At 32.1% G+C, this 14,941-nt stretch overlaps 1 protein-coding gene across 2 annotated transcripts in view; it reads left to right on the top strand.

Moving 5' to 3' along the window:
• The window catches only part of LOC142318072 (trypsin-7-like), a 90,354-nt gene that overhangs the window by 25,368 nt on the left and 50,045 nt on the right, over positions 1-14,941 (top strand). Inside the window, exons 3-4 of one of the 2 annotated variants that reach the window (XM_075354594.1) lie at positions 6,405-6,492; positions 11,211-11,373. In XM_075354594.1, coding sequence (XP_075210709.1) covers positions 6,405-6,492; positions 11,211-11,373 — 251 coding nt within the window. The remainder of the gene's footprint in view (positions 1-6,404; positions 6,493-11,210; positions 11,374-14,941) is intronic. The other variant, XM_075354595.1, reaches the window with a different exon arrangement.

The following is a 14,941-nucleotide window of genomic DNA, read 5'->3' on the forward strand; positions in this document are numbered from 1 at the left end:
TGTCCAATTTCATATAGAAATCGTGATATTCACCAAGCGTGTTAATTTTAAAACTATTCCAAATATTTTGAGCATGTTTATAATCATATTCAGGGATGTTTTCTCTCTTTAAATCATCATAAAAATCCTCGATGGATGGTAATTGTGTTTCATTGAAAACAGATGCTGGTGTAATATATGTATAGGGATAAAAACCTTTTTGTTGGATTAACATATAAAACAAATCTTTTTCTTTATTATTTTCATCACAATTTCTTTGTATATATATTTTTTTTCAAATTGAGAGTATGTTGTTTTCAATAACTTTTTCTTCTTCTTTATAAATGAACCATCAAAATCAAATAAACTATGCACCAAATCATCTAAGCTATAAGATAGAAATTGATACGAATCTATAAATCGATATGATATTCATTCTTGATTGTTATAGATATGAGTTTTTTTACTGTTGTTTGCAATACAAGTAATTTCAAATTTTTCTTTCAATTCATCCATCGCCAATACAATATGATGTGAATCGTATCCACGTAAATTATGAAATACAACTGGAATAAAAGTTACGTGTTTACAATTTAAATTACAATTTTCATGGGCAGGGCCAATAAATTTACCACGTGTGTGAGAATGATGTCTTACACAATTCCCATCAATCTCATCTTCACATATAACACATTTGGTATGTTTTTCAAATCTTTTTTGATCTTTTTCACTTATTATACACTGTTTATTAGTTGATAATTCCTTTTTGAAATATTCGTATTTATTATATAAATCAATGAGAAACTTTTCAACTACCTATCATCATATATATTAGCTCTGTATAATTTTGTACAATTTTTTCTACAAAACATTGATTTTCTTCTATAATAACATAACAATATCCAGATGGTTTACGAGTGTTTGTTTTTGTAGTATTACTAGTGCCTGCTTCAGGGTTTGCAATATGATTTGGAACGATAAATGATTCGAAATCTGCGTATATAAAAAAAGGCACGCGTAATGTTGAAGAATAGTCTTTAAACGATACTATATTACCTCGTCTACGATTCTCACCAGTCTACACCAATCCATCCTTTGGCATTGGAATTCTCTGAACCTTTCCTTGCTTACAATCTTCAATATGTTTTGCAAGCTTTTCTTTAGCTTCGCTTTCAGTAGTCCAAGATTTAATACAATACAAATAATAGGGGCAATATTCACATTTTCTACGACTTTTATTATTACCACTCAACATCCTTGATAAATCATTATATTTGTTTGTCATATTTATTATAGTATAATTGTAGAAAATTAATTTAACATCGGTTAATAACAATAACCAAACGACAATTTTTCGATTATTATTCACACGTTTTATATATACATTATTAGGATTTAATGATTTTTATCATCTTCGATATCATAACACAACATTTACACCAATATCTGGGTTTTGAGATTCAAATTTATCAATATCTTTAACACAATCAGGATATTCTATTCCTTTCATGTTTAATCGATTTTCAAATTGTTTATAGGATGAAACACGGTAACTACGATTATTGTTAGGAAATAAATGTGCTAGAATAGACTATAAAAAACATTTTTGATCATCATCATTTTTTATATTTATTATAGCGCGTTTATTTAATAAAGCTTAAATATGTACTATTACCTCCATAAAGTGGATCGAATTCTGATATTGAAAGATCCAATCTTAATATTGTATTCATAATCCAACCACTTCCCATTTGAATTAATCTTTCAAAAGATTCGTTAATATTTTCATAGGCTTCTAAATACTGTTCATTCAAGATGTTTGGATTTTCACATACATTTTAAGCAAATCAAGTGCTGCCGTGTAAGTTAACTTCACAAAAATCACATTTATCACCCACGCATTTTTCTAACTCAACAACAACGACTATATAATATTAATATTGTCTTCTTTATACTTTTCAACTTGTAATCTTATAGCGTTAAATACCATATCTTTCATATCCATTAAAAATTCATAAATATCTACAAAATTTTTATCACTAACATTCCACGAGTGTTTTATTAAAGAACCACCTAATTCTTGTTTTGTATCTGGTATTTGAATATGTAACATCAATTCAGAAACAGACATTTCTTTATTTAGTTTGTGTTTCAATTCAAAATAATACTCAATTAAATCATCAAAAGCGCTATCAATAGACAATTTATTTTCCACGAAAAGTTTTATCTTCCAATTTGTTTGATTTATAAAGAGTTTTTCCATATGAAATAAAAGGTTGTTTAATATATTGACAAATTAATTGTATAGTAAATGAATTAGAAGTGTATTTTTTATATATTTTTTTTCAAAATCATCTTTTATATTATCTAAAAATATAATTAAATAAATCTTGTCAGACAGATTTTTATAACGAAATACTAATTTACTAGCATTATCAATTCGTTCAAAGTTCATGGTTTTTTGCATTCCTATTATAATTTAAATAATTTTAATAATGATGTGTTATTGATGTTAACATTCACTCTATATATATATACACACATGTAAAAGATTGGGAACTCCCCAGTTATTTTTATTCTTTTGTAATTGATGAGTATTATTTTATAAAGGAAACAGAATTAACAATAACCAATCATCTTTAATGTATTTAGTTATTTACTTACATACTGCAGCAGTGGCTCGTTCTCAGGACTAGTCAGCCTGCCGCAGTATGCAAGGTTTCTAAACTACCTCTAATATCATTATTTGTGCTGATTCAAATATGATTTCAGAATTAGTTTATCACGTAAGGATTTTTAGAGACAACTATTTTAATTTTACAACATTACGTATTTATAATGCATGTATAATATAAACTTACCTAAAAAGTAGTAACGTTTGATTTTCTACGATATTTTGTGTCATGAACATCTCTCTCTTTAGGATCCAGTAACAGTCAGCTAGGATGCTAAGACCCCACTTGCCCTGGTATCGCTTTTCCACATCTAAATATCCTGATTGTACCGTTCACTATTTTCATCGCTGACTGCTCCTAGATTTTATGGGAAGAAATCCAAATGCGAGCCAAGAAATGAATATTCAATGACATGTTGCAGCCCATGATTTTATAAGATTTTAAAACCTGAATCCACTATTTCTTCCTAATTTTCGGATTTATCGTTTCCTGAGAACTTCTGGCAAATGCACTTAGAAAGCTTCCATTCAGCTTTCTCCACCTCATTTAACGTACTATCGAAGTTTTCATTTTTAAATAAATGACTAATTTGAGGTCCCAAAGATTGCTTTTTTGAGTTCTGCTTCACAATTCTTTGGAGACTTATTCTTTAAGTAAGCGAATCCAAGCTCACATCGATCCATTACTTTCACGAAGTTTATCATAAGCCCTAGCTTTATATGGAGTGGAGGTAAATAAACTTTTTTTGAATCAACAAGTGGTTTTGAATCATTAACATCATTCCTTCTTCGAGTTAATGCGGTTCGGTTTGGCAACGTTTTCTGCACACAATGATTTTTTCGGTCTCTGCTGTCCCACTTGCAAAGAAAGCAACAGTACTGGGTGAACCAAGTTGAAGAACTAGTAACGGAGCAATTACTTTCAAGTCACCACAGATATTCAACGGAAATTTTTCATACTTTTATTTCATCTAACAGATGTTTCCTGATCACGTAAGTTTTTTCAGATCCGTAACGTAAGCTGGTGGCACTGATGGAAACTCATTCCCAACGAACAGAAGCTTTAGAGGAATCAATAAACAAACGCCACTTCTCTGTTTTGTACTCATGACAGATTGATTCCATTACAGACAAAACATTATTATAAAAAACAAGTCCATCTTCAAATACAAAGAAATTGTTTTAATCATTACGCCTATCTTTAAAAACTCATACTTTTGTTTAGCGGTGGGGGAGGTTCCATCTTTTTATCATGAGGCTAAAGCTTCATAGTTTGGATCAACATCATTATTATGCTCCGCCAAATCTTTGTGTCGTTGATCATCATAAGTACGATATCTTCTAGTGGTTTTGGCACAGACAGTTCTTCACTCTGAGCCACAGCCCTCATGCTTGAAGGTAAATTAGAGTATGAAGTAGTGTGCTTTAATTTTAAGCTAATGCCTGCAATATTAGTCAGACAAAAGTAGCAATCGTGGCATGATTTTTGCTTCCAGCCAAATTATTGGAACAGCAAATTTCATGTGTCGGACCAGCTTATAAGGCGTTTTGACGCAAAAGCACAACAAATGTCAGGGGCTCAATATTTGTCTTGACCGCCGACTTTGAAGCCAAAATAAGCTCGTAATATTTTTTGAGAGAGGAGTAAAGCTACGTTTCTGAAATTTATATATCACCTCACCACAGATGCAGCAAAAGCTGTCCGCGGGTTTACAAAATTTCTACGCATTTTGCAAAATTACACAACATAAAAATACTACAAAAAATACTCACTACTCTTCTTGAATTAAAAAAATGAAATGTAAATTTAGAATACATCGTTAACTGAGAAATGTTTAAACTGGACTCTATTATATCAGCATATGCACATGAAAGATGTATAGATGTCAACAGAGGGAACACTGAAAACAGACTAGCTATGCCTTGAACTAGTAACTCGAACGTTATAATCAAAGCAGATGTTGCTTGTGTCATCACTTTGACAAACAATGATGACTAAGTCTGTAAGAAAGCCATCTTATGACTCATTTTAGTATTACATCATTCAGCAGTTATGACTATAGAGCACGTAAAATCCAAAGACAGGTCTCCCCTACAAGCTGCCTCTACGTGCCTCCTTTTTACCACTTCTATAACCCGGTATGCGGAACACGTACTACAGGTTGCGACAAAAGTAAGACCTTAAAATTTTAATATTAACTTAAATTTTTCGTTTAAATATTAATTATTTATTTCACCTGTTACTTATTATTACGCTGTATTTATTTATCTAAGCTATTATACAAATTATTTTGTATGAAATTATTTTATATTTAGTTTACAGAATATAGTAAAAATTACCGTTTTAATTAATTAAATTAATTTTAAGTTTATTATATTAAGTTCGTTGGCACTTAATATCTCTCTAATATTCATAAATGTTTTTAGAATAAATTTAATAATAATTATAATTATATTACTTTTACTCATGTTTCTTTTACACTTTACTGACTTCTGTATTTTTTTGCACAATTTAATATTTTTATTTTGTAGTTTTTAAGTCCTACAAAGCTCAAAAGAATATTAGTTACTGCTTCCGTGCGATTTAGAAATAATTTTCGTTAATAACTATGCCATGTCAAAGAAAATCATAGCATTACAGCCTATAATTAATAAACAACTCATTTCATATACTTCTGTATTATTTATAAAGTTTAGTATTAAAGTTTCTGTATTATTTACATTGTAACTGTTTATTTGTAGCAAAACCTTAACGTACTTAGAAAAAAACATATACTTTCAAGAAATAAATTACTTCATATACATCTTGAATAATATAATCATTTTATTTGTAATAAAAATAACCAGAACATATTTCGTTACTACAATAGTGACGTCATAATTAGATACGGTGAATCATTGAAAATTAATGGATGTGACTTTGAATACACTACTTTGACTGCTGATGTGAGAAGTCGCTGAGTGATGTTAAGAATAGTAGAGAGGATGCCACAGGGACCTGCCTTTAGATATTACATACACCAGTTACTCCCAAACTGTGCGCCGCGGCCTCTTCACGGGCGGTGTGAAATATTGTAAAAGCTTCATAATTAATTAAACTAAGACATTTACAATTATTAATTTAATGTTAATAAAGTAAAAAAATAATGAAGATACACGAGTTTTATTTATTGTTTATCTCTTACTTACGAGTAGTCATATTTTTACTTAGGGTAGGGCCCCATGGAAAAGTTTTTATTGAAAAAGGGCGCCGCGACTCGGAAAAGTTTGGGATCCACTGACATGCTATAATTGTATTGTTCTATGCTATTGCAGACTTTCTTTCATAACAAACTAATCATTTTTTAATACTTAGGCAATAAAATTTTTTTATTCCTTTATGTATTATAGATGCGTAATACCATATCATAATTACATAATTTCCATAACGTACATAACACCACACAGAGTGTAACATGAAAACTAGGGGTGATAGAAAACTTCAGTTAACATTTTTGAATTCAAGGGTAAAAATGTATAAAGAAACTTGCTCTGGGACAAAATTTTGTATACCATACTTGTAAATTTAATAATTTTGTAAATAAACCAAAATTGTTTCTCGTCAAACAAATTAATGAAATATTAATTATTTTTATAGTTTTTTATAAAATAAAGAAAATTAAAATAAAAAAAAAACTGAAAGAAGAAAGACTAGTTATTTTTCTCTTAAGTGTTCTTGTAAGAACTAAAAGATAAATTATGATTGTTTCAGAATATAAATAATTCCAGAGACTCCAGAATATTTCTAAATGTGTTTGGACGAAGACCACCGTATGATCCATCGCCACCATGTACTTGTAGTGAGTAAATAAAAATTAATCCATAAAATAAGTGCACCAATTAAAGCATTTGTGAAGTTTATAATAAAATATTTTTAAAAAAATATATAAATTTATTCTTCTTTTTTTGTTTTTTTTCTGGGCGAAAAACGTATTCTTTTAAACCAAAAATTTACTCCTATTCTTTTAAAGGAGAGTAAATTTTTGGTTTATTCTTATTTATTTTATCGTTTTATATTTAAAGATCTAGGAAAAATTAAAGTCGTTGCCTACTAGTCCTGCTTGCTTTCATTATACAATATCTGTGATATCAATTTCTTAAACAGATTATAATAACTGGAACAAGTCTTTCTTTTTTTAAGCACGACGATAAATATAAAATTATTCTCAAATAACAAACATTTTATTATAATCCGATTACACCAAAATGAAGATAACGTTTGATAAGTATTTTTGTTAATTTATGTTTTTATAACTCCAACAGACTCAATTTTTTTTTTTTAAGAGGTAAACAATCTGTTACAATCAAATAAGTTACAATTTTTAAAAAACCTACTTGCAGAACAGGGTTAATCATTTTGAAAGTGAAATACATTAAAATCTTTATTTTGATTTTGCCTTCAGTCATTTGACTGGTTTCATGCAGTTTTCCGGGATTCTCTATCTAGTGCATTTCATTTCGGTATACCCCTACATCCTACATCCCTAATAATTTGTTTTACATATTCCAAACGTTGCCTGACTGCACAATTTTTCCCGTCTACCTGGCCCTCCAACTTCAAAGCGAGATTATTCCAGGACGCCTTAATATGTTGCGTTTGTTTAATAAGTCTGTTTCTTCTTTTAACTATATTCTTCCAAATGCTTCTTTCTTTATCAATTTGCCGCAACACCTCTTCATATGTCACTTTATCCACCCATCTGATTTTTAACATTCTTCTATAGCACCACATTACAAAAGCTTCTAATCTTTTCTTCTCAGATACCCTGATCGTCCAAGCTTCACTTCCATACAAAGCTATGCTCCAAATATACTTTCAAAAATGTTTTCCTGACAATTAAATTAATTTTTGATGTAAGCAAATTATATTTCTGACTGAAAGCTCGTTTTGCTTGTGCTGTTCGGAATTTTATATTTCTCCTGCGTCGTCCATCTTTGGTAATTCTACTTCCCAAATTACAGAATTCTTCTATTTCCATAATCTTTGTTCTTCCTATTTTTATGTTCAGTGGTCCATTTACATTATTTCTACTACATTTAATTACTTTCGTTTTGTTCTTGTTTATTTTCATGCGGGATGTTTTGCGTAGGACTTCTTCCATACCATTCATTGTTTCTTCTAAATCTATTTACTCTCGGCTAGAAGTACTATACCATCAACAAACCGTAGCATCTATTTTTTCAACTTGCACTGTCATTCCGTTACTAAATTCTTCTATAATGTCATTAACTGCTAGTTCTATTGAACATTTTATTCAAGTCTACGTTATCAAATGCCTTTTCTAAGTCTATAAATGCCAAGTATGTTGGTTTGTTTTTCTTCAATCTTCCTTCTATTATTATTCTGCGTGCTAAAATTGCTTCCTTTGCCCCTATACTTTTCCTGAAACCAAATTGGTCTTCTCCTAACACTTCTTCCGCTCTCCTCACAATCTTGTACAGAATTCTAGTTAAGATTTTTTATGCTTGAGTAGTTAAGCTAATTCTTCACATTTATCTGCTCCTGCTTTCTTTGGTATCATGATAATAACACTCATTTTGAAGTCTGACGGAACTTCCCTTATTCGTAAATATTACTCACCAGTTTGTATAATCTATCTATCACTTCCTCATCTGCACTGCGCAGTAATTCTGCAGGTATCCCGTCTATCCCAGGAGTCTTTCTGTTATTCAATTCTTTTAATGCTTTCTTAAATTCAGATCTTAGTATTGTATCTCCCTTTTATCCTCTTCTTCCTTATAACACTAGTTTCTAATTCATTTCCTCCGTATAACTCTTCAATATATTCCACCCATCTATCGACTTTACCTTTCGTATTATATATTGGTGTATCATCTATGTTTAACACATTATTAGATTTTAATTTATGTACCACAGAGTTCTCCTTAACTTTCCTGCATGCTTCGCCTATTTTACCAATGATCATTTCTAGTTTCACTTCTGAATACTTTTCTTTATTTCACTCTCCTTTCGGTAATTTTCACTTCCTGTTTATAGTATTTCATAATTTTTGATAGTTCCTTTTACCTAATTTGTCACTAGCATTCTTATACTTTCTACGTTCATCCATCAGCTCCAATATATCCTTTGATATCCAAGGTTTTCTACCAGTTCTCTTTGTTCTGCCTAAGTTCGCTCTTGCTGATTTAAGAATTTCCTTTTTAACATTCTCCCATTCTTCTTTGTTTTCTACCTTACCTTTTTTACTCAGACCTCTTGCGATGTCCTTCTCAAAAATCTTCTTTTTCTCCTCTATCTCAAGTTTCTCTAAATTCCATCGATTCATCTGACACCTTTTCTCCGGGTATTTAAACCCCAATCTACATTTCATTATCACTAAATTATGGTCGCTGTCAATTTCTGCTCCAGGATAAGCTTTCCAGTCGACGAGTTGATTTCTAAATCTTTGCTTAACCATGATGTAATCTATCTGATAGCTTGCACTACCGCCTGGCTTTTTCCATGTGTATATTCGTCTATTATGAATTTTAAACTGGGTGTTTGTAATTTCTAAATTAAATTTCGTGCAAAACTCAATAAGTCGGTCCCCTCTTTCATTCCTTTTGCCCAGCCCGTATTCCCCCACAATATTTCCATTTTTGCCTTTTCCAATGCTTGCATTCCAATCTCCAACTATTATTAAATTTTCATCTCCTTTTATGTGTTTAACTGCTTCGTCAATTTCTTCGTATTCACACGCTACTTCATCATCATCATGGGTACTTGTGGGCATATAAACGTTAACAATCTTTGTTGGGTTTGGTTTTGATTTTATTTTTATTACAATGATTCTATCGCTGTGCATTCTGAAATACTCTACTCTCTTCCTTATCTTCTTGTTCATTACGTAATACTCCTACCTGCCCTTTATTTGAAGCTGAGTTAATTATTCTAAAATCACCTCATCGTTTACATCTTCCTACCGAACCTCGCTAATTCCTACTACATCTACATCTCACCTACCCCTTTTTAAATTTTCTAACCTACCAACCTTTTTTAGACTTCTAGTATTCCACGCTCCAACTCGTAGAATGTTATTTTTTAATTTCCTGGTGACCTCTTCCTTAGTAGTCTCACCCAGAGATCCGAACGGGGTGTAGTCCTCCGAAATATTTTACCATGGAAGACACCTACATTTCTACCTTGGTAAAATATCGAAATATTTTACCAAGGAAGGCGCCTCCGACTAACAGATGCGGAGAGCTAATTTTGTTGGAAAAAAAGCAGCTGCAATTTTCCATTGCTTTCAGCAATGGAAAAAAATTTTATTATTGAACTTTTTTCAAATAGAGTATCTCATTAAAGTTGCGGAAAATAGAACTTAAAAACTTTCATAACTATCATAAGAGAGACATTAAATATTAATTTTTTCATTAAACATAATTAAAAAATGTAATAGAACATTAATTTATGTTTGAATGTATTGTATATATACGTATATATATAAGACAATTAACACAAATAATTCAAATAAATTTGAAAGATCACGTAATGAAAAAAAAGGAAAGTAACATAAGGCATAACTTAAAGTTAACAAAAAAAATTAATAAAAAATATTGTATCAATTTCTTTTATATTAATTTGACATGATTTAGGAAAAATAGACAGCAGTTATTTTGTTGCTGATATCTGATTATAAAAATTAATAAGACATTGAAGAAAAATTAAGGTTTCTTATTTCTTAGTAATTAGTGGACAGTACAAGTCCAAAGAGCAGACTATTTCACAGTCCTATGTTAGTTACACCGATACAAATATTTATCTGATAAGAACAAAAAAAAACATCATTACGATAGCAATCATCCGTTTTTTACAAAATTTATCTTTGCTTAAGTTTAGAAAAATAAAATCTTATTCTATCCAATTTGTCAACTATTTCTTAGATATTACTTTTTAAATAACTAATAGTAAGTTTCTCGAAATAAACTAATATCTAAATGTTTTAAACTTTAAGTACTGCCACACCAAAGTGCATTCAACGTAATGTTACGGAGTTTCAGCATTACAGATGAGAAAATAATCCAGTTACAAACCTCATACTTTGCGTCAGAATCTATTCGGCCATCACTGATATAAATGAGTGAGATTAGTAGATTTTAAGGTAATTATTTATATTTCAAATGTATTGAAAATGAAACTTCCGTCAAAAATTGACGAGAATTCGTTAGAAGTACGTGTAAAAACACCTCTACGTTAAAAATATCATCAATTTTATATAAAAAAATTAACTAAAATGTTAGGAAGGCAAACAACCAATATTATCTTCGTTACAATACAAGCTGGGTAGACCTTGAAATTCTACTGAATAAAATTGAGGATTATTTTTCCTACTTTTCATATGTACGCTATTGTATTTATTATAAAATGATGGAATAAAATAAACAAAAAGTAATAATTTTCAGTAAATAGATTATAATCTAATTTTTAATTGTTTATTTTATTATTATTTAAGTAAAATATTATTTATTACATGACTAACAGAATGACAAAATAATGAATATTGAAGGAATGTTATAGGTTGCGGAGAACGTAATGAGGCTGGTAGAATTGTTGGCGGCAAGCCAACAGATGTAAATGAATTTCCATGGATGGCCAGATTATCGTATTTCAATAAATTTTATTGTGGGGGCATGTTAATCAATGATCGATATGTAATGAGTGCAGCTCATTGTGTTAAAGGGTAAGAGTATGAAAAAAGAAATTAAGCACACCTGCCTTAATTTACTAATTAATTTAATAAAATTAAATAAGTTGTTTACTTAATTAGCGTTCTTAACATATTTTTAATAAAAATGTACATAGAAACATTACTTAAATCAAGAAGCATGGTGCGTTGCTTTGTTTGCTGTATGTGCTCACATTTTACTTAAATGAATTTTAAATGAAGCGTTACAATACAGCTGAAAAACTTGAACTAACTGTAGTGTAGAAATGAGGACATCCAGAAAAACTCAAAGTCATTCTCTCTAGCTCTTTTACTCACACCCAGGTCATTCACTCTATCTTTCTCACACACGGGATATTCTTTCTATCTCTCTCACTCTCAACACAAATGATTCTCTCCACACGCAAACAAACACACACATACACACTTCGATCAACGTTGCTAGACAAAGTGCGGCATGTGTGAACCCCTATGCGAGGCTTGACGAGGTAAGGCGTGCACTGTGTGCTAAGGTAGACTAATGTACTAAGCAAACACACCATTCGAGGTAAACTAATGTACTAAGTGAGCACCCCATGCATAGCTACAGTAATGTATTAAGCGATAATCCCATTCGAGGCTAGACTACTGTATTAAGCGAGCACCCCATGCGAGGCTAGAGAATAAACTATCTCACCGTGCGAGACTAGAGCAATACGCACAGACACACTTAGATTGACGTTGTTGGGTGAGACGCGACATGTGTGAACCTCCGTCCTAGACTAAATGAGATAAGGTTAGTACCTTGTGCGGACAATAAAGACTGAAGCACAAACGTTTTCGAATTGAACTAAATGAACTGTGAACTATGAGCCGGGTTTGAATAATTCGAATCAAATGAATGGTAATTAAAAGCTGCAGGCTTCCCGTAAAGACTGCAACAAGTAACCGCTGTTCCCACAAGGAGGAAATATTCCAGTCGAAATCTTGGAATTTCCCTCTTCCTTTCTTTTAACTAGTCCTTCATCATGGAATTTCATTTTTTCCCTATGAGAATTTTCCTTTTTCCCTGAAAGTACTTTCCATATTGCCTCTAGGAAATTTCCTTTTTCCCTGCGAAAAATCTTTTTTCCCTGAGGGAATTTCCCTTTTCCCTCGTACCACTACTACCGCACCCTACAAACCCCCTAAACCCTCTCCCACGCAGTAGTGTGCAAATTCCTGCAATGCGCCACTTCCGGTTCGCCATCTTGAAACTGCCTTCTTGATGAAGTCACTTCTAGTTTCTTCTTTAACACCCCTCTCCATAACACCTCACAACACCACTTAAATTGCAACATCACAACCAAAACCTCTAACTAGCAGCCATACCTCCCTAACGTTCCGCTTTTTAATCCACACCTCTTTCCCCTCCATTCCACCGACCAATCAGAGGGCAGATCATTCTCACCTACCCACCCAACATCCAATCAGAGCGCAGATCCCCCTACCCTCATCCACTCAACATACACATCACAGCGCAGTTTATAGCCTCCACTCCTCTCACGATAGATTATGATCTTTGATTCTCCCCCCCAGTTAGCCATCTTTATACGTTTACTGCTACCCCCACCCTCTATAATCCACCATATTTGATTTTTTCCCTTCCTCTCCACCAGTTGGCAATCTTGGATCCACTACCGTAGTTGACCAGCTTGATCACCTCATTTTCCCACCATGTCGACCAATCAGAGCACATTTCTTTTCCACCCCCACCACACCAACCAATGAAATTGCAGCTTCCGCTTCCCCGCCCTAGACTACCATATTGCAACTCCCACTCAATCACAGTTCGCCATCTTGAATCTCCCTTTCCCACCATCGTAGATTGCCCACCTAACTACTGTTCGTCATCTTGGTAACACCTCCCTCACCTTACAACCTACCCAAATCCGAAATTTTGGATCCCCCAACTCAGTTTGCCATCTTGGATCCCCTTACTACTCTTCCATAGTCATAATTTTCTTGTCTTACCCCTACCATCAATCCTTCACCATATACCTCACCTTTTACGGATATACGCGCGCAAATTTGAACATGTTTTAATTTGTTGAAACAACTAGATATACTCACACATATACACCCAACCCCTTCACCACCACACATAACATAATTTGACATTGGAAGGATCTAATATCATATTATATCACAGGCCTTGAAACGTTTTCCTACAGCAATGCGGATAATTTTTTTTTTTTTTTAAATAGTCGTACATTATTGTATGAAGGGGTTTAGTGTTTTATTTTGTGTATGTATGTTGAAATTTGTGTTGTATATGTAAATGTGAATTGCATTTTTTTACATCATATTTATCACTCTCTCTCGCTTATAAATTTTAATTAAAAATCATTTTTGATGAAATTTAAAAGGTTTCAATTTCGAAATAGTACTTGTACATTATAAAATAAGGAGATACATACGATTAGCCATCCCCGTTCATATTGATTACTTTGCAAAAATTGATATTCAAATTTTGATTTGTACAGTATGCGACAAGCAGTAGTTCACATGCTACACAATCGGAAACGTAGTCAGTCTCATCACAAGTTCTGCACCCATCGGTGGCAACACAAGTGTTGGTGAATTACCTTTATTTTGCGGTATATACGTCTACAGCGAGTACACTGTTTTTTATTCAATTCGTAGTAAGTCTGTTTAAAGTCACGGTATCTAACCTCATATTCAACAAGTCGTTTAATTTAAAGGACTTCACTTTTGATCATCATCACTTGAAAACCGGTAAATACTATCTCTCTATCACCAATAAGAATAATAGTGCTTTCGCCACATTTGAAATCAGAATACAATTTTTGATTGTTTTTCGAACCAAAGTTCATTTTTGTAATTATATTATTGTCGTCTTTATCAAACATATGTCCAACAACCACAACCACGACAAAAACCGGTCTAACTTGAAAATGTTTGAACCTGTCGAAACCAGCTACACAAACACAACCCCTTTCCCACCCTTGAGAAATCCCCTTCTTTCATTTGTGTTGGCGCGAGGATTTTAAATTCCACAGAGTTGCCAACGTAAAGTTATTTATTGTATTTTGGTTTCTCCGTTTGCAAACACGTTGGAGTGAGACTGAACTTTTAATGATTATCCATTGAGGCACATATGATTTCGAACGGTGGGGAAAATCTTTGTTCGGATAAATGATTAGTGTAGATATATCATATTTAGTCGTATGTATGGTGTGTAAACGTACTTCATTTTTATTCACGCCAGTATTTTGTGGTGTTCTTTATAAGACTGTTGTTTGGGTCTGTTATTTAAGCTTTCCATAAAGGTGTTTCTCAGAATCTTTTGAAAATCAGTGTCCTCTAAATAGTGCATTATAAATCTCTAAAATTTAAATAGATATTCCACAACGTAACCCTTTGTAGTTAGATCCGATGGATTTAACAGCATACTAGCGTTTGTAACAACACTTCCTTTGAAATCAGCCTCCCAGCTTTGATAAAAAGAAAATTTTCGTTTATTCTTTGGTTAATGTGATGCTCCCTAAAATCAACATATATCTTTGTGACAAGATCATACGCTAATCTCGCCTCACCAAAA

This window comes from Lycorma delicatula, chromosome 1 (assembly GCF_047948215.1).
Source record: "Lycorma delicatula isolate Av1 chromosome 1, ASM4794821v1, whole genome shotgun sequence".
Classification (NCBI taxonomy): Eukaryota; Metazoa; Arthropoda; class Insecta; order Hemiptera; family Fulgoridae; genus Lycorma; species Lycorma delicatula.